This window comes from Nerophis lumbriciformis, linkage group LG20 (genome assembly GCF_033978685.3).
Source record: "Nerophis lumbriciformis linkage group LG20, RoL_Nlum_v2.1, whole genome shotgun sequence".
Lineage (NCBI taxonomy): Eukaryota > Metazoa > Chordata > Actinopteri > Syngnathiformes > Syngnathidae > Nerophis > Nerophis lumbriciformis.
This window is the reverse complement of record NC_084567.2, coordinates 41305001-41330000: the sequence shown is the minus strand read 5'-3', so window position 1 is coordinate 41330000 and position 25000 is coordinate 41305001. Positions and strand designations below refer to the sequence as shown.

The window sequence follows — 25000 nt, the reverse complement described above, 5'->3', positions numbered from 1 at the left end:
CCACAAAATGGCTCCTACTAAGCGACAGGGATCCGGTTCATGAAAAGACGCAATCTCTCCATCCGCACACGGACTACTATTTCACAGCAACTGCCTAAAGACTTTCAAGAAAAGCTGGCTACTTTCCGTGCATATTGTAAAAACAAGATAGCTGAAAAAAAGATCCGGCCAGAGAACATTATCAACATGGACGAGGTTCCACTGACTTTTGATATTCCTGTGAACCGCACTGTGGATACAACGGGAGCACGTACGGTGAATATTCGCATCACAGGGAATGAGAAGTCATCCTTCACTGTGGTTCTAGCTTGCCATGCTAATGGCCAGAAACTTCCACCCATGGTGATATTCAAAAGGAAGACCTTGCCAAAAGAGACCTTTCCAGCCGGCGTCATCATAAAAGCTAACTCGAAGGGATGGATGGATGAAGAAAAGATGAGCGAGTGGTTAAGGTAAGTTTACGCGAAGAGGCCGGGTGGCTTTTTTCACGCAGCTCCGTCCATGTTGATATACGACTCCATGCGCGCCCACATCACGCTGGTTTTTAATATATTATTAAAGTTTGACTGACCTATCTGACTGTTTTTTTGACATTCCTTTAGCGCAGTTAGATGCGGCTTATAACACGGGGCGGCTTATAGGTGGACAAAGTTTTGAAATATGCCGTTCATTGAAGGCGCGGCTTATAACCCAGGGTGGCTTATGGTGCGGAAAATACGGTATTTAGATTTTTTACTTGTTTTATATGTGTCAGGTTCGAACACTGATGACATCTATTAATCAGACAAGAAGCAAGGAAATCATGCAGAGACAGAGTTCAATTTAGCTAATGTGTTTTGGACTGTATTCTAGTTACCGATCCAAACTACGTTCTAAAAGTCCAGCCCGGGTGCTTCCTCTATTTATTTGGAAGGTCCCTGTTACATCACTGAAGCTGTCGCTGAGGGAACAACTCCAGTTAGACACAATATATGATTATACAAAAAGGCAAACGTGTTGACGCTGGTGCTATCGCCTTGTCTCTGCTCTGTCTGCGTCACGGCGGTGTTCGGCCTTGGCAGTCAGCAGTCCGAGTTTGGACACCACACTGATAGAGGCGGCTGGCTATCTTTTGGATTTCCAGCTTTGCAAAGATACAAAAATCTAACTCGAGCAGAATAGCTAATAACTATAGCAACGGACTTTAAAGGGGAACATTATCGCAATTTCAGAAGGGTTAAAACCATTAAAAATCAGTTCCCAGTGGCTTATTTTGTTTTTCGAAGTTTTTTTCAAAATTTTACCCATCACGCAATATCCCTAAAAAAAGCTTCAAAGTGCCTGATTTTAACCATCGTTATATACACCCGTTAGAGATGCGCGGTTTGCGGGCACAACCGCGGAGTCCGCGGATTATCCGCGGATCGGGTGGATGAAATAAAAAAAAATTAGATTTTAAATAGATTCAGGCGGGTGGCAGTTAAACCAATTCGGAAATATATATACATAGTTAAATGTTGTTACCCACATACGAAAAACGAGCAGGCACCTGCTGCATATGCCACAACAGAAGAAGAAAAAAAAAAGAGATGGACACTTTTACGGAGCGGAGAAGGCCCCCGACGCCTCGCCGGGGTCCGGGACCGAGGCCCCTTCCCCCGAGAGGGCCCCACCGGGAGCCGTAGCTGAGGCGATCCGCGAGAAGGGCCCGACGCACGTCCAGGGTCACCACCGCACCGACACCCCGCCTCGTCCGCCTTAGCCTCGGCCGGCGTCACGCGCAGCAGGTAAGCAGCTTACCTGCCCGCCACCCCCGTGGCCGGGGGCTCGTAACAGGGGTCACTCCGCGCGCTCCGCCCGCGCAGCTTACCTGCCCGCAACCCCTGTTGCCGGGGGCGCGTAACAGGGGTCACTCCGCGCGCAGTGCGCTCACGAAAGGGGTGGGGCTCACCCTGGTTGATATAGACAGCAGGACGGTGGCCATGGACGTCGGAACCCGCTAAGGAGTGTGTAACAACCCACCTGCCGAATCAACTAGCCCTGAAAATGGATGGCGCTGGAGCGTTGGGCCCATACCCGGCCGTCGCCGGCAGCGAGACGCGCTTGGAGGTGCGCTCAGCGCGGCTCCCATATGATTGCGCACTGGTGTGCGTCTGGGTCGTGACAGCGTGGCACGCGAATGTCTGTGCTGCATTGGATCAGTTTCCTTTCTTTAACAGGCAAAAGCTTTATAACCTCACTAATGCCTTGCATCGTCTATATTAGATATATAACAACGGGCGGGTGCGGTTCTGATCAAATGTTACATCGGGTGGATGGCGGATGGTTGACGACTTTCTGATGCGGTTGCGGATGAAATAATTGCCTATCCGCGCATCTCTAACACCCGTCCATTTTCCTGTGACGTCACACAGTGATGCCAACACAAACAAACATGGCGGAAAGAACAGCAAGGTATAGCGACATTAGCTCGGATTCAGACTCGGATTTCAGCGGCTTAAGCGATTCAACAGATTACGCATGTATTGAAACGGATGGTTGTAGTGTGGAGGCAGGGAGCGAAAACGAAATTGAAGAAGAAACTGAAGCTATTGAGCCATATCGGTTTGAACCGTATGCAAGCGAAACCGACGAAAACGACACGGGAGAAAGCGAGGACGAATTCGGCGATCGCCTTCTAACCAACGATTGGTATGTGTTTGTTTGGCATTAAAGGAAACTAACTATGAACTAGGTTTACAGCATATGAAATACATTTGGCAACAACATGCACTTTGAGAGTGCAGACAGCCCATTTCAACATATATTTTTCCACGATTTCAGCATTTTAAATGTGCTGTTTTTGATTGAAAAAAAAAAAGTTTTTAAGCTAAATTATTGGTAAACACAGTTTATGTATAATAATTTACGTAAAACCGCGAGTAATGAATAAAGTTTTCATCAATTAATATATTCTGTAGACATACCCTCATCCGCTCTCTTTTCCTGAAAGCTGATCTGTCCAGTTTTGGAGTTGATGTCAGCAGGCCAGGGAAGCTAGGGTCGATATGTTTTCTCTTGATCATCTTCGGTGGCATAAGGGACGGTGTGAGCCAAGACATCCAGGGGGTTTAGCTCGCTCGTCTGCGGGGACAAACTGCCGCCATTGCTTGCCGTGCTACCGAGGTCCTTTGTCCCTGAATAGCTCACACACCAGAGGTGGGACCAAGTCATTGCTTTGCAAGTCACAAGTAAGTCTCAAGTCTTTACCCTCAAGTCTCGAGTCAAGTCCCGAGTCAAGACAGGGCAAGTCCGAGTCAAGTCCAAAGTCAAGACTGGAAAGTCTCAAGTCAAGTCCCAAGTCCTGCATTTTGAGTTTCGAGTCCTTTCAAGTCATTTAACCACAGACTAATATATTTACACAGATTGTGTATGCTTTTAAAACGCTGTATTTATTTATTAAAACAAGTGCATTTGAAATTGCAGGGAAAAAGATAGTGCTGACATTGCACTTCAAAATAGCACTATTAACCAGTCATTTTAAACATGTAACTCAGTCCTTTACAGAATAAACACATTTGGAAAAAAAAACAAGTGCAACTGTACTTATTTGCACAAAAGTGTTAACATTGTATTTCCATGGCATATTGCATTGTAACTAGTTCCACAGCAGTTTCTATCCTGTTCTTACCTTATCTCATTGATCTCATCTCATACTGTATGTGTGTTTATGTGTGCGTACACATGAAAAACATAACAAATATATGAACATAACAACAGAGTTGTACTCTGGTTTTTCGTCGGTAAAGTGTGCGGAACAAACGACTGACCATTTCGTCGGCTTTCCCCACACCCTCGTATTTTGAACAAATTTCGTCCAATTTCTTGCCACTTTGGCATCTTTGGGCCACTGGTGCAACTTGAATCCGTCCCTGTTCGTGTTGTTACACCCTCCGACAACACACCGACGGAAGTGAGAAAATGGTGGATTGCTTCCCGACATCGCTCCGAGAGCGAATAATAGAAAGGCGTTTAATTCGCCAAAATTCACCCATTTAGAGTTCGGAAATCGGTTAAAAAAAAATATGGTCTTTTTTTCTGCAACATCAAGGTATATATTGACGCTTACATAAGTCTGGTGATAATGTTCCCCTTTAAGCATACTAAAGTTGTGTGATAACTTTACACATAATTATTCTAACAATACGCCACAGACTTAAAAGTAGACACTAGGTGGCACAAATGAACATACTCAGCGCTCATTGTCAAAGGACTTTTTTAAATACTTATTTACTTCATTATAGCGTTTCAGTGTTATAACTTCATACCTGCCAACTACTCCGGTTTTCCCGTAATTAGTACGGTTTTCATCAACCTATTCCGGGTTACGGTTGCAGTGATAAAAAATACGGTTTTTCATTCATTAAATTTTTTTTTTTTTTTTTTAAGTTTTATTCACGAAATCGCGTAACAACAATGACAATCGACACTGCTTCCCGTAACTTCCTATCGAGCCATTCCGAATGCCATGCGCGAGGCTATTTATAGCACCGCTGCCAAGCACGAGGCACCAGTTGCCATTGTTTCCAAACGAGCGAACGATCATGGAATCAGCCGGAGAAAAATCGCAAACGAGTCTTAAACCGAAAAGAAAACTGCAGTCATTCCGTGAAGAATATTCAAAAGCCTATCCGGGAAAAATTATCCGTTCCAAAAAGGGTGAAAACTACGCGAATTGCACCTACAAGATTTTTCGATCGGACACGGAGGAATTAGCTTTGTAAAAGACCACGTTGGGACAAAAAAACACAAGTCTAATGCCGTTGCTAAATTTGGATTTTAGCCACAAAAAGGTAATGACACCAATGTTATCTATTGGAATTGTTTAGTACTGTTATACTGTTAAAAGTGTTTATACTATTTATGCTTTCAAGTCCAAGTTGAAGAAATCTTGTTAAATGTTGACAGCATAACTACCAAAATACAGAAGTATGTCCTTAATATTTTTGCAGTGCTATTTCTGTTGAAAAGTTCAAATGATTACATTAGAGATGTGATGTGCCACTTTTCAAGTGTCTGATGGCTTCAATTAATTTTCATTAATTTTTCATATTTTGAACTTTTTTGAAAGGCTTACAAAAAAACTACATTTGAATTGTAATTCCATGCTATTGACAGGACTATTCATTTTAATGAAGTTAGCTTACCATGTTTACAGTATGATAATTGTGATAGAAATGTGAATTTTAGGCACAGAATATTTTTTACAATTGAACAAGGCAGTAGATTATACAAGCTTGGACAGAAAGTTAATAATGACAGCGATTTTTTTTTAATGGAATTGTTTAGTACTGTTTTACCATTTGTTTACTGTAAAAAGTGTTTATACTGTTTATACTTTCAATTAACAAATTGAAGTCTTGTGAAAGGTTGACAGGATAACTGGCATTAACTGTCAAAATAATTTCAAACTATTGAAGTTAGCTTACAGAATAAACATGTCAATCAACCCATATGATTTTTGCTGTAATATTTTTGTTTTGAAAAGTCACTGTGACTGATAGAAAAGTGATGGTTTTAGCAACATTTTAACCTGTCTGAATGCTAATAATCATTTTGCGTCGGGGGGCGAAGCCCTGAACCCTCCACCAGGACTTTGTCCTGGACCTACCGGGGCCTGCGGCCTTTGGACCCTGGCTACTAGGTTTTTCTGATTTCAAAAGTTGGCAGGTATGTAACTTCACCTTTATCTCTAGTTTTTAGGCCAGAATGCGTCCATTCTCCATTTTCTGTCTACACACTGTGTCTGCTTGTAAGTACTCCGTGTGTGCGCGCTGCCGAACATGCTCCTCTGCTCGTAAAACCAGCAATGCCACCACGTGACGACGCGCCGTCATGCCTGTAAAAAAAATATATATGGGGAACCGGTACTTCTCAAACAGAGTATAGTACCGTTTTTGATTAATTAGTACCGCGATACTATACTAGTACCGGTATACCGAACAACACTAATGGTAACGTTACTGTAGTGTAAACTAAATGTTTTCCCGTGGTATATACATTCTTCACTTCATCCATCCTGTTTGACAGTCGCAGAGTTAGTGCATATTTTCCCATAAATTGTTCGTATTCGGACAAGGCAAGCGCAAAAATAGCTTTCGTGAATATTGCCATCTTGATTTCGGACCTCCCAACTGGAACGTTCCTAACGTCGTTCCCAGCTCCGACTTTCAACTTCCCAGTTAAATGGAACACACCATAGGTACAGTGGTGGTCAAAAGTGTACATACACTTGTAAAGAACATCATGTCATGGCTGTCTTGACTTTACAATCATTTCTTATTTTTTTGTGATGTAGTGATTGGAGCACATACCGTATTTTCCGCACCATAAGGCGCCCCGGGTTATAAGCCGCGCCTTCAATGAACGGCATATTTCAAAACTTTGTCCACCTATAAGCCGCCCCGTGTTATAAGCCGCATCTAACTGCGCTAAAGGAATGTCAAAAAAAACAGTCAGATAGGTCAGTCAAACTTTAATAATATATTAAAAACCAGCGTGATGTGGGCGCGCATGGAGTCGTATATCAACATGGACGGAGCTGCGTGAAAAAAGCCACCCGGCCTCTTCGCGTAAACTTACCTTAACCACTCGCTCATCTTTTCTTCATCCATCCATCCCTTCGAGTTAGCTTTTATGATGACGCCGGCTGGAAAGGTCTCTTTTGGCAAGGTCTTCCTTTTGAATATCACCATGGGTGGAAGTTTCTGGCCATTAGCATGGCAAGCTAGAACCACAGTGAAGGATGACTTCTCATTCCCTGTGGTGCGAATATTCACCGTACGTGCTCCCGTTGTATCCACAGTGCGGTTCACAGGAATATCAAAAGTCAGTGGAACCTCGTCATTGTTGATAATGTTCTCTGGCCGGATCTTTTTTTCAGCTATCTTGTTTTTACAATATGCACGGAAAGTAGCCAGCTTTTCTTGAAAGTCTTTAGGCAGTTGCTGTGAAATAGTAATCCGTGTGCGGATGGAGAGATTGCGTCTTTTCATGAACCGGATCCCTGTCGCTTAGTAGGAGCCATTTTGTGGTCTTTACAGATGTAAACACACAAAGGAATTTGAAACGTAATATTCGCGCGCTTCTTCTTCTACGTGGGCGGGTGGTTGCTTACAGTAGAAGAAGAAGCGCTTCCTGTTTTATGGCGGCGGGTGCTTACCTTGGCGGTTGCTTGCGTAGAAGAAGAAGCACTTCCTCTTCTACGGGGAAAAAAGATGGCGGCTGTTTACCGTAGTTGCGAGACCGAAACTTTATGAAAATGATTCTTAATATTAATCCATATATAAAGCGCACCGGGTTATAAGGCGCACTGTCAGCTTTTGAGAAAATTTGTGGTTTTTAGGTGCGCCTTATAGTGCGGAAAATACGGTACTTGTTGGTCACAAAAAACATTCATGAAGTTTGCTTCTTTTATGAATTTATTATGGCTTCTACTGAAAATGTGAGGGTCAAAAGTATACATACAGCAATGTTAATATTTGCTTACATGTCCCTTGGCAAGTTTACCTGCAATAAGGCGCTTTTGGTAGCCATCCACAAGCTTCTGCTTGACCACTTGACCACTCCTCTTGACAAAATTGGTGCAGTTCTACGGAGCCCCTAAAAGGACATGGAGGACATTTTTTTTTTACAATTTTATTTTATTTAATTTATTTTTTCTCGTGCGCACGAGAAACTTTTTATAAAGTTATAAAAAATAAAAATGTTTTTCGTGCGCATAAGATACATTTCTAAAACTTTTTTTTATTTTTTATTATATATATATATATATATTTTTTTTTAAATAATTTTATAAAATGTTTCTCGTGCGCACGAGATACATGTGTAAAAAAAAAATAAATAAAAAAAATTATATAAAAATACAAATTTCCCCCTATGTCCATTTAGGGGCTCCGTACAGTTCAGATAAATGTGTTGGTTTTCTGACATGGACTTGTTTCTTCAGCATTGTCCACACTTTTAAGTCAGGACTTTGGGAAGGCCATTCTAAATCCTTCATTCTAGCCTGATTTAGCCATTCCTTTACCATTTTTGACATGTGTTTGGGGTCATTGTCCTGTTGGAACACCCAACTGCGCCCAAGACCCAACCTCCGGGCTGATGATTTTAGCTTGTCCTGAAGAATTTGGAGGTAATCCTCCTTTTTCATTGTTCCGTTTACTCTCTGTAAAGCACCAGTTCCATTGGCAGCAAAACAGGCCCAGAGCATAATACTACTACCACCATGATTGACGGTAGGCCTGGTGTTCCTGGGATTAAAGGCCTCACCTTTTCTCCTCCAAACATATTGCTGGGTATTGTGGCCAAACAGCTCCATTTTTGTTTCATCTGACATCACATGGACAAAGATAAGACCTTCTGGAGGAACGTTCTGTGGTCATAATAATAATAAATTCATAAAAGAAGCAAACTTCATGAATGTTTTTTGTGACCAACAAGTATGTGCTCCAATCACTACATCACAAAAAAATAAGAGTTGTAGAAATGATTGTAAAGTCAAGACAGCCATGACATGATGTTCTTTACAAGTGTATGTACTAGAGATGCGCGGATAGGCAATTATTTCATCCGCAACCGCATCAGAAAGTCGTCAACCATCCGCCATCCACCCGATGTAACATTTGATCAGAACCGCATCCGCCCGCACCCGCCCGTTGTTATATATCTAATATAGACGATGCAAGGCATTAGTGAGGTTATGAAGCTTTTGCCTGTTAAAGAAAGGAGACTGATCCAATGCAGCACAGACATTCGCGTGCCACGCTGTCACGACCCAGACGCACACCAGTGCGCAATCATATGGGAGCCGCGCTGAGCGCACCTCCAAGCGCGTCTCGCTGCCGGCGACGGCCGGGTATGGGCCTGACGCTCCAGCGCCATCCATTTTCAGGGCTAGTTGATTCGGCAGGTGGGTTGTTACACACTCCTTAGCGGGTTCCGACTTCCATGGCCACCGTCTAGCTGCTGTCTATATCAACCAGGGTGAGCCCCACCCCTTTCGTGAGCGCACTGCGCGCGGAGTGACCCCTGTTACGCGCCCCCGGCAACAGGGGTGGCGGGCAGGTAAGCTGCGCGGGCGGAGCGCGCGGAATGACCCCTGTTACGAGCCCCCGGCCACGGGGGTGGCGGGCAGGTAAGCTGCTTACCTGCTGCGCGTGACGCCGGCCGCGGCGAAGGCGGACGAGGCGGGGTGTCGGTGCGGTGGGCGCGGTGGTGACCCTGGACGTGCGTCGGGCCCTTCTCGCGGATCGCCTCAGCTACGGCTCCCGGTGGGGCCCTCTCGGGGGAAGGGGCCTCGGTCCCGGACCCCGGCGAGGCGTCCCTTCTCCGCTCCGTAAAAGTGTCCATCTCTTTTCTTTTTTTTTCTTCTGTTGTGGCATATGCAGCAGGTGCCTGCTCGTTTTTCGTATGTGGGTAACAACATTTAACTATGTATATATATTTCCCAATTGGTTTAACTGCCACCCGCCTGAATCTATTTAAAATCACTTTTTTTTTTATTTCAACCGCCCGACCCGACCCGACCCGCGGATAAAATCTAATTTTTTTAAATTTCATCCGCCCGATCCGCGGATAATCCGCGGACTCCGCGGTTGTGCCCGCAAACCGCGCATCTCTAGTATGTACACTTTTGACCAGGACTGTATGAACTACGTGTGCTGGACAGCAATAAAGAGTTTATATTTTGTTACACCTTGTTCTTCCTACTTCCTTTACACAAGAAACAAATACAAGTTTTGATTAGAAAGTTGACTCGGGCTTTTTTAGCGCAGCTCAAAGACTAATTCGATGGCGCAAAATGACACCGATTGGCTGAAAGGTACGGCAAAGATGCAAGGTTGCGGGGCAAATTCCTGGAGGGGCTGCATTATGAAATAATGATTTTAACACTATTCCAAAAAAAAATGAACGCATTAATCTGACAACCTTTTTGCTTGGTGTCAACAGCAACATGTTACAACGACAGAGGACGTTTTTACCAGGGGAACATGAACGTGACCAGGTCTGGGGTACCATGTCAGCCCTGGAACCAACAGGTCGGTACCGCCTCTATTTTTCATGCATTGACCTATTTGTGGCGGCCCACCACAAATACATTTGGACCGCCACAAATAAAGCACTCACTCATAAACACAGAAATATAGGGCTTGTGTTGGATCAGTCCAAGTCTTTGACTGTCCTCAACTGACCAAAACACGTTTTTATCACCTCAGAATTATTTCTAAAGTGAGAAATTTGTTGTCAAAATTGGATCCGGAAATGATCATTCACACGTTCATTTCATCTGGTGTTGACTATTGCCATTTTCACTTCACTCCTTTCAACAAGTCAACGCTAGAGAGTTTTCAGACGGCACAAAATGCATATGCCAGACTTTAGACCGGTGCGCCCAGAACAGTCCTTATCACCCCTGTTTGATCCAGTCTTCATTGGCTTCCAGTCAAGTTCCGCATTGAGTTTAACATTTAAATCCTGACGTTCCGTGCGTTTTATGATGAATCAGAATCAGAATCAGAATCAGGACTAGGGTTCGGGTTGGGTTTGGGGTTAGGGTTAGGGTTAGGGTTAGGGTTTGGGTTAGATGGTTAGAATTAGGGTTAGGGTTAGGGTTAGGGAATCAGAAATACACAGAGGGGAAATTAAGATTTTCAGCACAATCCCATTCAAGGGCAGACAAACATTACAGGCAGACAGAACAGGGTTAGGGTTGGGGTTGGGGTTAAGGTTAGGGGTTGGGTTCGAGGGTTAGGGTTTAGGGTTAAGGAATCAGAAATACTTTATTAAACACTGAGGGGTTAGGGTTGGGGTTAGGGTTAGAGGGTCTAGACGGTTAGGGTTAGGGTTAGGTTTAGCGTTAGGGTTGGGGTTGGGGTTGGGGTTGAGGTTAGGGTTAGGAAATCAGAAATACTTTATTAAACACCAAGGGGAAATTAAGATTTTCAGCAAAATCCTATTCAAGAGCAGACAAACATTACAGGGAGACAGGACAGTGTTAGGGTTAGGGTTAGGGAATCAGAAATACTTTATAAAACACAGAGGGGAAATTAAGATTTTCAGCACAATCCAATTCAAGAGCAGGCAAACATTACAGGCAGACAGAACAGGGTTAGGGTTGGGGTTGGGTTCGAGGGTTAGGGTTTAGGGTTAAGGAATCAGAAATACTTTATTAAACACTGAGGGGTTAGGGTTGGGGTTAGGATTAGAGGTCTAGAGGGTTTGGGTTAGGGTTAGGTTTAGCGTTAGGGTTAGGGTTAGGGTTGGGGTTGGAGTTGAGGTTAGGGTTAGGAAATCATAAATACTTTATTAAACACCAAGGGGAAATTAAGATTTTCAGCAAAATCCCATTCAAGAGCAGACAAACATTACAGGGAGACAGGACAGGGTTAGGGTTAGGGTTAGGGAATCAGAAATACTTTATAAAACAGAGGGGAAATCAAGATTTTCAGCACAATCCAATTCAAGAGCAGGCAAACATTACAGGCAGACAGAACAGGGTTAGGGTTGGGGTTAGGGTTAGGGGTTGGGTTCGAGGGTTAGGGTTTAGGGTTAAGGAATCAGAAATACTTTATTAAACACTGAGGGGTTAGGGTTGGGGTTAGGATTAGAGGTCTAGAGGGTTAGGGTTAGGTTTAGCGTTAGGGTTAGGGTTAGGGTTAGGGTTGGGGTTGGGGTTGAGGTTAGGGTTAGGAAATCAGAAATACTTTATTAAACACCAATGGGAAATTAAGATTTTCAGCAAAATCCCATTCAAGAGCAGACAAACATTACAGGGAGACAGGACAGGGTTAGGGTTAGGGTTAGGGAATCAGAAATACTTTATAAAACACAGAGGGGAAATTAAGATTTTCAGCACAATCCAATTCAAGAGCAGGCAAACATTACAGGCAGACAGAACAGGGTTAGGGTTGGGGTTAGGGTTAGGGGTTGGGTTCGAGGGTTAGGGTTTAGGGTTTAGGGTTAAGGAATCAGAAATACTTTATTAAACACTGAGGGGTTAGGGTTGGGGTTAGGATTAGAGGTCTAGAGGGTTAGGGTTAGGTTTAGCGTTAGGGTTAGGGTTAGGGTTGGGGTTGGGGTTGAGGTTATGGTTGAGAAATCAGAAATACTTTATTAAACACTGAGGGGAAATTAAGATTTTCAGCAAAATCCCATTCAAGAGCAGACAAACATTACAGGGAGACAGAACAGGGTTAGGGTTAGGGTTAGGGAATCAGAAATACTTTATAAAACACAGAGGGGAAATTAAGATATTCAGCACAATCCAATTCAAGAGCAGGCAAACATTACAGGCAGACAGAACAGGGTTAGGGTTGGGGTTGGGGGTTAGGGTTAGGGGTTGGGTTCGAGGGTTAGGGTTTAGGGTTAAGGAATCAGAAATACTTTATTAAACACTGAGGGGTTAGGGTTGGGGTTAGGATTAGAGGTCTAGAGGGTTAGGGTAAGGGTTAGGTTTAGCGTTAGGGTTAGGGTTAGGGTTAGGGTTGGGGTTGGGGTTGGGGTTGAGGTTAGGGTTAGGGTTGGGGTTGGGGTTGAGGTTAGGGTTAGGAAATCAGAAATACTTTATTAAACACCAATGGGAAATTAAGATTTTCAGCAAAATCCCATTCAAGAGCAGACAAACATTACAGGGAGACAGGACAGGGTTAGGGTTAGGGTTAGGGAATCAGAAATACTTTATAAAACACAGAGGGGAAATTAAGATTTTCAGCACAATCCAATTCAAGAGCAGGCAAACATTACAGGCAGACAGAACAGGGTTAGGGTTGGGGTTGGGGTTAGGGTTAGGGGTTGGGTTCGAGGGTTAGGGTTTAGGGTTAAGGAATCAGAAATACTTTATTAAACACTGAGGGGTTAGGGTTGGGGTTAGAGTTAGAGGGTCTAGACGGTTAGGGTTAGGGTTAGGTTTAGCGTTAGGGTTAGGGTTAGGGTTAGGGTTGGGGTTGGGGTTGGGGTTGAGGTTAGGGTTAGGAAATCAGAAATACTTTATTAAACACCAAGGGGAAATTAAGATTTTTAGCAAAATCCCATTGAAGAGCAGACAAACATTACAGGGAGACAGGACAGGGTTAGGGTTAGGGTTAGGGAATCAGAAATACTTTATAAAACACAGAGGGGAAATTAAGATTTTCAGCAAAATCCCATTCAAGAGCAGACAAACATTACAGGGAGACAGAACAGGGTTAGGGTTAGGGTTAGGGAATCAGAAATACTTTATAAAACACAGAGGGGAAATTAAGATTTTCAGCACAATCCAATTCAAGAGCAGGCAAGCATTACAGGCAGACAGAACAGGGTTAGGGTTGGGGTTGGGGTTAGGGTTAGGGGTTGGGTTCGAGGGTTAGGGTTTAGGGTTAAGGAATCAGAAATACTTTATTAAACACTGAGGGGTTAGGGTTGGGGTTAGGATTAGAGGTCTAGAGGGTTAGGGTTAGGTTTAGCATTATGGTTAGGGTTAGGGTTAGGGTTGGGGTTGGGGTTGAGGTTAGGGTTAGGAAATCAGAAATACTTTATTAAACACCAAGGGGAAATTAAGATTTTCAGCAAAATCCCATTCAAGAGCAGACAAACATTACAGGGAGACAGTACAGGGTTAGGGTTAGGGTTAGGGCTAGGGAATCAGAAATACTTAATTAAACACTGAGGGGTTATGGTTGGGGTTAGAGGGCTAGAGGGTTAGGGTTAAGGTTGGAGTTAGGGAATCAGAAATACTTTCTTAAACACTGAGGAGAAGTTAAGATTTTCAGCACAATCCCATTGAAGAGCAGACAAACATTACAGGGAGACAGAACAGGGTTAGGGGTTGGGTTCGAGGGTTAGGGTTTAGGATTAGGGAATCAGAAATAGTTTATTAAACACTGAGGGGTTAAGGTTAGGTTTAGCGTTAAGGTTAGGGTTAGGTTTAGGGTTAGGGTTAGGGAATCAGAAATACGGATTAGGGTTAGGATTAGAGGGTTAGGATTAGGGTTAGGGTTAGGGAATCAGAAACACTTTATTAAATATCCAGAGGTTAGGGTTAGGGTTAGAAGGCTAGAGAGTTAGGGTTAAGGTTAGAGTTAGGGAATCATAAATACTTTCTTAAACACCAAGGGGAAGTTAAGATTTTCAACACAATCCCATTCAAGGGCAGACAAACATTACAGGCAGACAGAACAGGGTTAGGGTTGGGGTTGGGGTTAGGGTTAGGGGTTGGGTTCGAGGGTTAGGGTTTAGGGTTAAGGAATCAGAAATACTTTATTAAACACTGAGGGGTTAGGGTTGGGGTTAGGATTAGAGGTCTAGAGGGTTAGGGTTAGGTTTAGCATTATGGTTAGGGTTAGGGTTAGGGTTGGGGTTGGGGTTGAGGTTAGGGTTAGGAAATCAGAAATACTTTATTAAACACCAAGGGGAAATTAAGATTTTCAGCAAAATCCCATTCAAGAGCAGACAAACATTACAGGGAGACAGAACAGGGTTAGGGTTAGGGTTAGGGCTAGGGAATCAGAAATACTTAATTAAACACTGAGGGGTTATGGTTGGGGTTAGAGGGCTAGAGGGTTAGGGTTAAGGTTGGAGTTAGGGAATCAGAAATACTTTCTTAAACACTGAGGAGAAGTTAAGATTTTCAGCACAATCCCATTGAAGAGCAGACAAACATTACAGGGAGACAGAACAGGGTTAGGGGTTGGGTTCGAGGGTTAGGGTTTAGGGTTAGGGAATCAGAAATAGTTTATTAAACACTGAGGGGTTAGGGTTAGGTTTAGAGTTAAGGTTAGCGTTAAGGTTAGGGTTAGGTTTGGGGTTAGGGTTAGGGGTAGGGAATCAGAAGTACGGATTAGGGTTAGGATTAGAGGGTTCGGATTAGGGTTAGGGTTAGGCAATCAGAAATACTTTATTAAACATCCAGGGGTTAGGGTTAGAAGGCTAGAGAGTTGGGGTTAAGGTTAGAGTTAGGGAATCAGAAATACTTTCTTAAACACTAAAGGGAAATTAAGATTTTCAGCACAATCCCATTCAAGAGCAGACAAACATTACAGGGAGACAGAACAGGGTTAGGTTTGGGGTTGGGTTTGAGGGTCAGGGTTAGGGAATCAGAAATATTTTCTTAAACACAGAGGGGTTAGGGTTAGGGTTAGAGGGCTACAGGGTTAGGATTAGGGTTAGAGTTAGGGTTACGTAATCAGAAATACTTTCTTAAATACAGAGGGGAAATTAAGATTTTCAGCACAATCCCATTCAAGAGCAGACAAACATTACAGGGAGACAGAACAGGGTTGGGGTTGGGGTTGGGTTTAGAGTTGGGGTAAGGTTAGGGTTAGAGAGTTAGGGTTAAGGGTAGGGCTAGGGTTAGGGTTAGGAATCAGAAATATTTTATTAAACACAGAGGGGAAATTAAGATTTTCAGCACAATCCCAATTAAGAGCAGACAAACATTACAGGGAGACAGAACAGGGTTGGGGTTGGGGTTGGGTTTAGAGTTGGGGTAAAGTTAGGGTTAAGGTTTGGGTTAGAGAGTTAGGGTTAGGGCTAGGGTTAGGGTTAGGAATCAGAAATACTTTATTAAACACAGAGGGGAAATTAAGATTTTCAGGGTTAGGGTTAGGGTTAGGTTTGTGGGTAGGTTTTAGGGTTAGAGGGCTACAGGGTTAGGGTTAGGGTTGCTCATCGATAGGAACTAATTCAACAAGTCGTCAACGTTGTTTTCATTTTTCGTTATGTGGCTCTTTTTTATATTTGTTTTACTCTTTAAAAAAAAATGGCATAAAAACACATGAAACAATCCCGGCGCTCTAAAAAGCTCATTTGTGTTTGTATGGCTCTGCTCGGTGAAAAGGTTCTTTTAGGGTGAACTCTCACTGCTCTCCCGCACAGTTTGTGTGGATTTGTGTGAACGCGTGTGTTTGTGTGTGTGTGTGTGTGTGTATGTGTGTGTGTACGTGTGTGTATATGTGTGTTTGCCAGGTCAGCAGAGAAGGAGGGGCTCAAATCTGTCACATCCTGGTTCTGGAAGCAATTAGCTTTCACACGCAAATGCTGCACACACACACACACACACACACACACACACACACACACACACTCACACACAAAACACTCTTGTATTTCTGACCTTCTTGAGACCTCCGAAAAAGGCCTACCTCTTTAGGACCACCCTTTCTGTGTATTTCCAACATTAATAATATATATACATACTATGCACATATAAAAAAAGCTTGTTGTGAAAATTGAGTTGGAATTTCACAAGAAAAAGGTCACAATTTCACAAGAAAAACTTAGAATTTTGGCAGTGTTATAAAAAAAGTCGTCGTTTTACTCAACGCAAGTCAAATTTTACAAGAAAAACTGAACATTAGTGCAATATTATGATAAAAGTTGGAATTTTACTCAGTAACAGTCGCAATTTCACAAGAAAAGCTGAACATTTTGGCAATTTTATGAAAACAGTCGTCATTTTACTCGACTAAAGAAAACCTTTGGCAATATAATAATAATAATAATCGGGATTTTACTTTGCAAAGTTATGACAAAAGTCATAAGACATAATTGTGACAAAAGTCATCATTTTACTCAAAAATTGTCACTATTTTACAAGAACAACAAAAATATTGGCAATGTTGTGATAAAAGTCTGAATTTTATATGACAAATGTCACCATTTTGCATTAAAAAGTAACAGTTTAACATAAAAAAGCAATAATTTTACGAGAAAATATTGCAATATTATCCATCCATCCATTTTCTACCGCTTATTCCCTTCGGGGTCGCGGGGGGCGCTGGAGCCTATCTCAGCTACAATCGGGCGGAAGGCGGGGTACACCCCGGACAAGTCGCCACCTCATCACAGGGCCAACACAGATAGACAGACAACATTCACACTCACATTCACACACTAGGGCCCATTTAGTGTTGCCAAATATTACTGAAACAAAAATAAATTAAATAAAGTTAAAAATATTTAAAAAAATATTTAAAAATATTTAAAAATATTTAAAAATATTTAAAAATATTTAAAAATATTTAAAAATATTTAAAAAAAATTAAAAAAAATTAAAATTAAAACAATTTTTTTTAAATTTAATTTTTTTTACAAAAATTAAAAAATAATAAAAAAATTTTTTTAAAAATTAAAAAAAAAAATGTTTTAAGTTAAAACATGATTTTCAAGGTAAAAAATTATTTTCAAGGTAAAAAAAAATGTTCAAGGTAAAAAAAACTTTTCAAGGTTAAAAATGATTTTCAAGGTAAACAAATGATTTTCAAGGTAAAAAAAAAATTTTCAAAGGTAAATTTTTTTTTTCAAGGTAAAATTTTTTTTTCAAGGTAAAAAATGATTTTCAAATTTTTTTTAATTTTTTAAAAATGTTTTTCAAATTTTTAATTTTTTTTATTTTATTTTTTTTATTTTTTTTTATTTTTTATTTTTTTTAATTTGTAATTTTTTTTTTTTTTTTTAAACAATTTAAATCAATTTAAAACAATTTTAAATGTTTTTAATTTTTTTAAACAATTTTAACAATTAAAAATTTTTTTTAGGGTTAGAGTTAGGGTTAGGGTTAGAATTAGGTTTAGGGTTAGGGTTAGGGTAAATTTTTTTTTAAAAAGTTAAAAAAATTTATAAGAAAAAAGTCGACACATTCTGAGAAAAAGACTGCTTTTGTTCATTTAAAAAAAAATATATATTTGTTGCCATGGTGATGTGTGTGTGCACACCACAACAACTTCTTCTTCTGGGCCGGATGCAAATAATTACCTTTAGAATACATTTTGTTTCACATGTTATTAAAGACACCGTGATGTTATTTCAATGTTAAGAGTTTTGTTTAAAACTAATGTTTGTGAAGCTGTGACGCTTTAGAGGGCTTTGACAGCTGCTTGGGTGTGTGTGTGTGTGTGTGTGTGTGTGTGTGTGTGTGTGTGTGTGTGTGTGTGTGTGTGTGTGTGTGTTTGTGACTGTGCCTGGTAGCGGGGCAGTTTCATACAAAATCCAAAAGCAGTGAAGTTGTCACGTTGTGTAAATGGTAAATAAAAAGAGAATACAACAAATCCTTTTCAACTTATATTCAATTGAATAGACTGCAAAGACAAGATATGTCATGTTCACACTGAGAAACTTCTTTTATTTTGCAAATTATCATTAGCTTAGAATTTAAAGGCAGCAACACGTTGCAAAAAAGTTGTCAGAGGGGCATTTTTACCACTGTGTTACATGGACTTTCCTTTTAACAACACTCAGTAAAGGTTTGGGAACTGAGGAGACACATTTTTTAAGCTTCTCAGGTGGAATTCTTTCCCATTCTTGCTTGATGTACAGCTTAAGTTGTTCAACAGTCCGGGGGTCTCCGTTGTGCTATTTTAGGCTTCATAATGCGCCACACATTTTCAATGGGAGACAGGTCTGGACTACAGGCAGGCCAGTCTAGTACCCCCACTCTTTTACTATGAAGCCACGCTGTTGTAACACGTGGCTTGGCCTTGTCTTGCTGAAATAAGCAGGGGCGTCCATAATAACTTTGCTTGGATGGCAACATATGTTGGTCCAAAACCTGTATGTAACTTTCAGCATTAATGGTGCCTTCACAGATGTGTAAGTTACCCATGTCTTGGGCACTAATACACCCCCATACCATCACACATGCTGGCTTTTACACTTTGCGCCTGTAACAATCCGGATGGTTCTTTTACTCTTTGGTCCGGAGGACACGACGTCCACAGTTTCCAAAAACAATTTGAAATGTGGACTCGTCAGACCACAGAACCCTTTTCCACTTTGCATCAGACCATCTTAGATGAGCTCAGGCCCGGCGAAGCCGGCGGCTTTTTCTGGGTGTTGTTGATAAATGGCTTTGGCTTTGCATAGTAGAGTTTTAACTTGCACTTACAGATGTAGCGACCGACTGTAGTTAATGACAGTGGTTTTCTGAAGTGTTGGTGGTGATATCCTTTACACACTGATGTCGCTTTTTGATGCAGTACCACCTGAGGGAACGAAGAACACGGGCACTCTTACGTGCAGTGATTTCTCCAGATTCTCTGAACCTTTTGATGATATTACGGCGCGTAGATGGTGAAATCCCGAAATTCCTTGCAATAGCTGGTTGAGAAAGGTTTTTCTTAAACTGTTGGACAATTTGCTCACACATTTGTTGACAAAGTGGTGACCCTCGCCCCATTCTTGTTTGTGAAAGACTGAGCATTTTTTTGGGAAGCTGTTTTTATACCCAGTCATGGCACCCACCTGTTCCCAATTAGCCCGTTCACCTGTGGGATGTTCCAAATAAGTCTTTGATGAGCATTCCTCAACTTTCTCACTCTTTTTTGCCACTTGTGCCAGCTTTTTCATGTTGCAGGCATCAAAATTCCAAATGAGCTAATATTTGCGAAAAAAATAACAATGTTTTCCAGTGTGAACATGAAATATCTTGTCTTTGCAGTCTATTCAATTGAATATAAGTTGAAAAGGATTTGTTGTATTCTCTTTTTATTTACCATTTACACAACGTGACAACTTCACTGGTTTGGGGTTTTGTAAATTATATTTGCATATCCGTGGTCCGGATCATGTTTTTGTTATGTTCTGTTAGTTTTGGACTCTTTTAGTTCCTGTTTGACACCTGAGTTTGTTCTAGTTACCATGGCTACTTATGATTTTCACCTGCCTCTGGTGTTCGGGACGCGCACCTGCTTCTAACCAGAGGACTATTTAAGCCTGCCTTTACCAGTCAGTCGTCCTGGCGCCATTATTGGTTTCATGCCACAGTTTCGTGTTTATTCTATGCCAAAGTTAATGCTAGTTGTTTCATGCCACAGTTTCGTGAGATTCATGTCTATAGTTTCATGTCCTAAGTTTTTGCCTTAGCTTCCGCGTGCGATAGGCACGCTTGCCTTCGGGTTGTTTTCTGTTTTGTATCTCGTTGATTGTGTGAGGAACTCGCATGGCTGCCGTTTGTGTGTCCCCAAGATGCAAGAACCAGGATGAGGATGAGCAGGTAAGATGATTTTAATAATAAAACAACAGAGAAATGTAGCAGTCTTGCATACAACAGTTCCAAACATAGTCTATCGTCGAGCACTGAGGAGTGCTCGAGAGAAAACATAAATAGACATATGCTGATTGGCAGCAGGTGTGGACAGGCTGCCAATCAACGGCAGGTGAGGAGAAAACAGTGCTCAGCGGAACAAACAGGAAGTATAACAAAATAAGAGCACTGACAGGAAGTAAATACAAAACAATGAAACAAACCGAAATGAAGTGACAGATCGTCACAGGACCCCCCCCTCAAGGAACAGATTCCAGATGTTCCCTGGAAACAAGAACGGAAATAAGTCCAAAAATTACGGGAGGGAGGAGGGAGGACATGGCGGAGGGTCGCCAGGCCAAGTGTCCCCGCAGCCAGCGAGGGAAAGTCAGGTGGCGGCGACGCGTTGAACGCCGCTGGAACTGGCGAGGCGGGCGACCACGGAACGGCCACATTAGTGGCCGACAAGGAGGCGGAAGCGCGTGGTACCTGAACACCAACAGCTGCGAAGGTCCACACGCAGGTTCTGCAGATCGCTGCCGACAGCGCGGATGAAGTCCATAACACCGCCGCATCTTTGGCGGATGAGGAGGAGGTCGCGCAGCCGGTGGTGACGATGATGATGATGATGATGACCATGAAGATGGCGGCGCCTTGCGAAAGCCCGCCAGAGACGATGTGGTTGTGGGTGGATCTGCTGCCGACCAGGAAGATGGCGGTGTCATGCGGAGTCCCACCGGTGACGCGGAAGATGTCCGCGCAGTGCGAATGCGCGCCAGAGAAGATGAAGGTGGCGGCGCCGTGGAAAGAGACGATGTCTCCGTGGGAGGAGACGATGGCGGGGATGACAGCGGCGTGTGCTTGGCTGCACTGCTGCTGGTAGTAGCCCCCCCTTCACTAGGCGGATGCCAGACGCCGTCCACCACTGGGAGAAGGAGTTCTAGGTTTTTTATGTCCCCCGGTGCGAAAACCAGGGACGGGCGGAAGGGGGCCAGGAGGAGGGAAAACGACACGTCCCTCGCCGAGTCCCAGCAGGAGGCCAGGAAGGACATCACGGTGGGCTCCACTGGAGCCTTCGCCGGACTGGCAGGATGAGCGGGTGCTGGAAGGGATAGCAGCCGTGGTGCAGCTGCTGGAAGCTGCCTTGGAGCAGGAACGGGTGCTGGGCACTCAGCCGGTGTTGGTCGTCGTGGTGCCGCGACCGGCGTAAGACGCGGGGCTTCGACTGGCGTGCGACGCGGTGTGGGAACCGGTGGTCGGCGCGCTGGCACAGGCGATTGCCGTGGAGCCGGGACAGGATGCACAGCAGGCGACGGGGAAGATGGCGGCAGTGGCCGCGCCGGTCGGAGATCCGGAACCGGCGGCCGAGCCGGGAAGAGCGAAGGCGGCGGTGGCCTAGCTGGTCGGAGAGCCGGAACCGGCGGCCGAGCCGGGAGGAGCGAAGGCGGCGGTGGCCTCGCCGGTCGGAGAGCCGGAACCGGCGGTCGAGGCGGAGAGGGAAGGTCCGAGCCTGCTGTGGGCTGGGACCGCACAAACCTGGCTTTTAAGTCCTCCAAAAATTGTGCGGTCCAGAAGGTCGGCTGTGCATCGCCGACAGGGGTTCTCGCGAGGACACAATCTTCTGGCTCGACGATACTGTGAGGAACTCGCATGGCTGCCGTTTGTGTGTCCCCAAGATGCAAGAACCAGGATGAGGATGAGCAGGTAAGATGATTTTAATAATAAAACAACAGAGAAATGTAGCAGTCTTGCATACAACAGTTCCAAACATAGTCTATCGTCGAGCACTGAGGAGTGCTCGAGAGAAAACATAAATAGACATATGCTGATTGGCAGCAGGTGTGGACAGGCTGCCAATCAACGGCAGGTGAGGAGAAAACAGTGCTCAGCGGAACAAGCAGGAAGTATAACAAAATAAGAGCACTGACAGGAAGTAAATACAAAAACAATGAAACAAACCGAAATGAAGTGACAGATCGTCACAGATTGTTTCTTAAAATTAAATCATGTTCCTACCTGCAAGTCTTGTCCGGAGTCTTCTGTTTGCCTCCCTGGGAGAACGACCCCACAGTAAGCGAAAACCTCGTCGTGATGATTTTACTGGTACAGGTAACTAAATATTGGTATCGAGACATCCCTACTTTCAATAGATATGTATTCAAACTAAAGCCAACTATACATATATTTTTCCAGTCATTTGTTCCTTGTTGAATAAGTTACAGTACGAGGTGTGATGCTTTACTTATGATTTTTACTTAATGGTTTTAGTCCTGTTAGGGCAAACATAGTCATGTCATGCATGAAGTGCTATTCCAATGAATTCGGTCTCTAAACAGTTTTAAATAAATTACACATACTGTACTGGGAATACATTTATGTCAAATGAATTTGTTCAATAACAAGTGACCTTGGAGGTGATGACAGATGATGTCACCAAGTGGACCAGATAGTGATTTATAAATAAGGCTCTTTTGAAATACAGGTAAAAGCCAGTAAATTAGAATATTTTGAAAAACTTGATTTATTTCAGTAATTGCATTCAAAAGGTGTAACTTGTACATTATATTTATTCATTGCACACAGACTGATGCATTCAAATGTTTATTTCATTTAATTTTGATGATTTGAAGTGGCAACAAATGAAAATCCAAAATTCCGTGTGTCACAAAATTAGAATATTACTTAAGGCTAATACAAAAAAGGGATTTTTACAAATGTTGGCCAACTGAAAAGTATGAAAATGAAAAATATGAGCATGTACAATACTCAATACTTGGTTGGAGCTCCTTTTGCCTCAATTACTGCGTTAATGCGACGTGGCATGGAGACGGCTACGTTGACCCTGGATCTCAGGAAACAGAGTGGACCGACACCAGCAGATGACATGGCACCCCAAACCATCACCCAACCATGCAAATTTTGCATTTCCTTTGGAAATCGAGGTCCCAGAGTCTGGAGGAAGACAGGAGAGGCACAGGATCCACGTTGCCTAAAGTCTAGTGTAAAGTTTCCACCATCAGTGATGGTTTGGGGTGCCATGTCATCTGCTGGTGTCGGTCCACTCTGTTTCCTGAGATCCAGGGTCAACGCAGCCGTCTACCAGCAAGTTTTAGAGCACTTCATGCTTCCTGCTGCTGACCTGCTCTATGGAGATGGAGATTTCAAGTTCCAACAGGACTTGGCGCCTGCACACAGCGCAAAATCTACCCGTGCCTGGTTTACGGACCATGGTATTTCTGTTCTAAATTGGCCCGCCAACTCCCCTGACCTTAGCCCCATAGAAAATCTGTGGGGTATTGTGAAAAGGAAGATGCAGAATGCCAGACCCAAAAACGCAGAAGAGTTGAAGGCCACTATCAGAGCAACCTGGGCTCTCATAACACCTGAGCAGTGCCAGAAACTCATCGACTCCATGCCACGCCGCATTAACGCAGTAATTGAGGCAAAAGGAGATCCAACCAAGTATTGAGTATTGTACATGGTCATATTTTTCATTTTCATACTTTTCAGTTGGCAAACATTTCTAAAAATCCCTTTTTTGTATTAGCCTTAAGTAATATTCTAATTTTGTGACACACGGAATTTTGGATTTTCATTTGTTGCCACTTCAAATCATCAAAATTAAATGAAATAAACATTTGAATGCATCAGTCTGTGTGCAATGAATAAATATAATGTACAAGTTACACCTTTTGAATGCAATTACTGAAATAAATCAAGTTTTTCAAAATATTCTAATTTACTGGCTTTTACCTGTATTTGGCTTAGCAACTTCATTCAGCTATTGCAGCCAATGCAACTTTTTGCTGGACTTACGATGTTCAAATTCTACTCAGGATACCGTACATCAAGGCACCAGATGTTCAGTATTTGCGTTGGCTCTCTGGATTATAGAACCATTCTACAACCTCTGCAGTTATTAAAATGTGACCTTCCCACAGCCCCTCCATGGGTTCTCCGAAAATGTTATTTTTTCAAGGCCCATTTAGTTTTTGTCTCTGTAGTGCGAGAATGTTTCAAAAGGAAACCCTCACCCGTGTTGGACAAAAACGTTTTTTTACATTGTCAGCAGCAGAACTATCAATATGTGCAGTTTCTGGATCAGTTCAAATCCACAATGCAGACCGTTCCTTGATGCATGACCAATATACATTATATTGTGGCAGCATATACTGCAACTTGAAGGTTCCTGGTTTGATTCCAGCTTCTGCCATCCTAGTCACACATCTCCCAGTGCTGCTCACTGGTGTGTGAATCTTTAGTGGTGGTCCGATTGGGCCGTGGGTTGAAATTGGCAGCCACAATCCCGCCAGTCACCCCAAGGCAGCTGTGGCTACAAATGTAGCTTACCACTATCAAGGTTTGAGTGTGGACTGGATGAACAATGACTTCTCTGTCAAGCGCTTTGATTGTCGAGAAAAAAGTGCTATACAAATCTCATCCATTATTATTATTTGTTTTTAGCATGCTTCATAATTCTGAAAGCACAATATTAGCATTGTTGAATTCAGGAGAATTTAAGTTTGTAGCTGGGAGGGAAAACAACCGCAGTTGTATTTGGTTCTTCACCCTTGCTCCTGATGGGTGGTGGCTAGGGCCTTGCATGGCAGCTTCCGCCATCAGTGTGTGAATGTGTGTGTGAATGGGTGAATGTGGAAATAGTTTATTTATTTATTTTTGTATAGATTATTTATTTACCATTTAGTGGTTGAAAAACACTGCCATAGAGGACCCCTTTTTTAAATCTTTATTAATTACGCTGTGAACGTCTCTGCATATGGTGGGTTCTCCTGACGCCGACAGATCTTCGGGAGCCCGGTAGACAGGTTGGATGAAGTCTTTTATTTTCATCCACATAAGTATGGATAGCTTTTCAGCAGTATATATTCAGGACTTTCCAGTCCGGCGTGTCAGGTTCTAACACTGATGACATCTATTAAACAAGACAAGAGGCAAATAATTAAATAAGGACAGAATTCAATTTGG

At 42.8% G+C, this 25000-nt stretch overlaps 1 protein-coding gene across 1 annotated transcript in view; it reads left to right on the top strand.

The window, feature by feature from the left end:
• The window catches only part of musk (muscle, skeletal, receptor tyrosine kinase), a 99366-nt gene that overhangs the window by 50966 nt on the left and 23400 nt on the right, over nucleotides 1–25000 (top strand). Inside the window, exon 12 of the mRNA XM_061980908.2 lies at nucleotides 9970–10058. Within this exon, the coding sequence (XP_061836892.2) occupies nucleotides 9970–10058 (89 nt within the window). The remainder of the gene's footprint in view (nucleotides 1–9969; nucleotides 10059–25000) is intronic.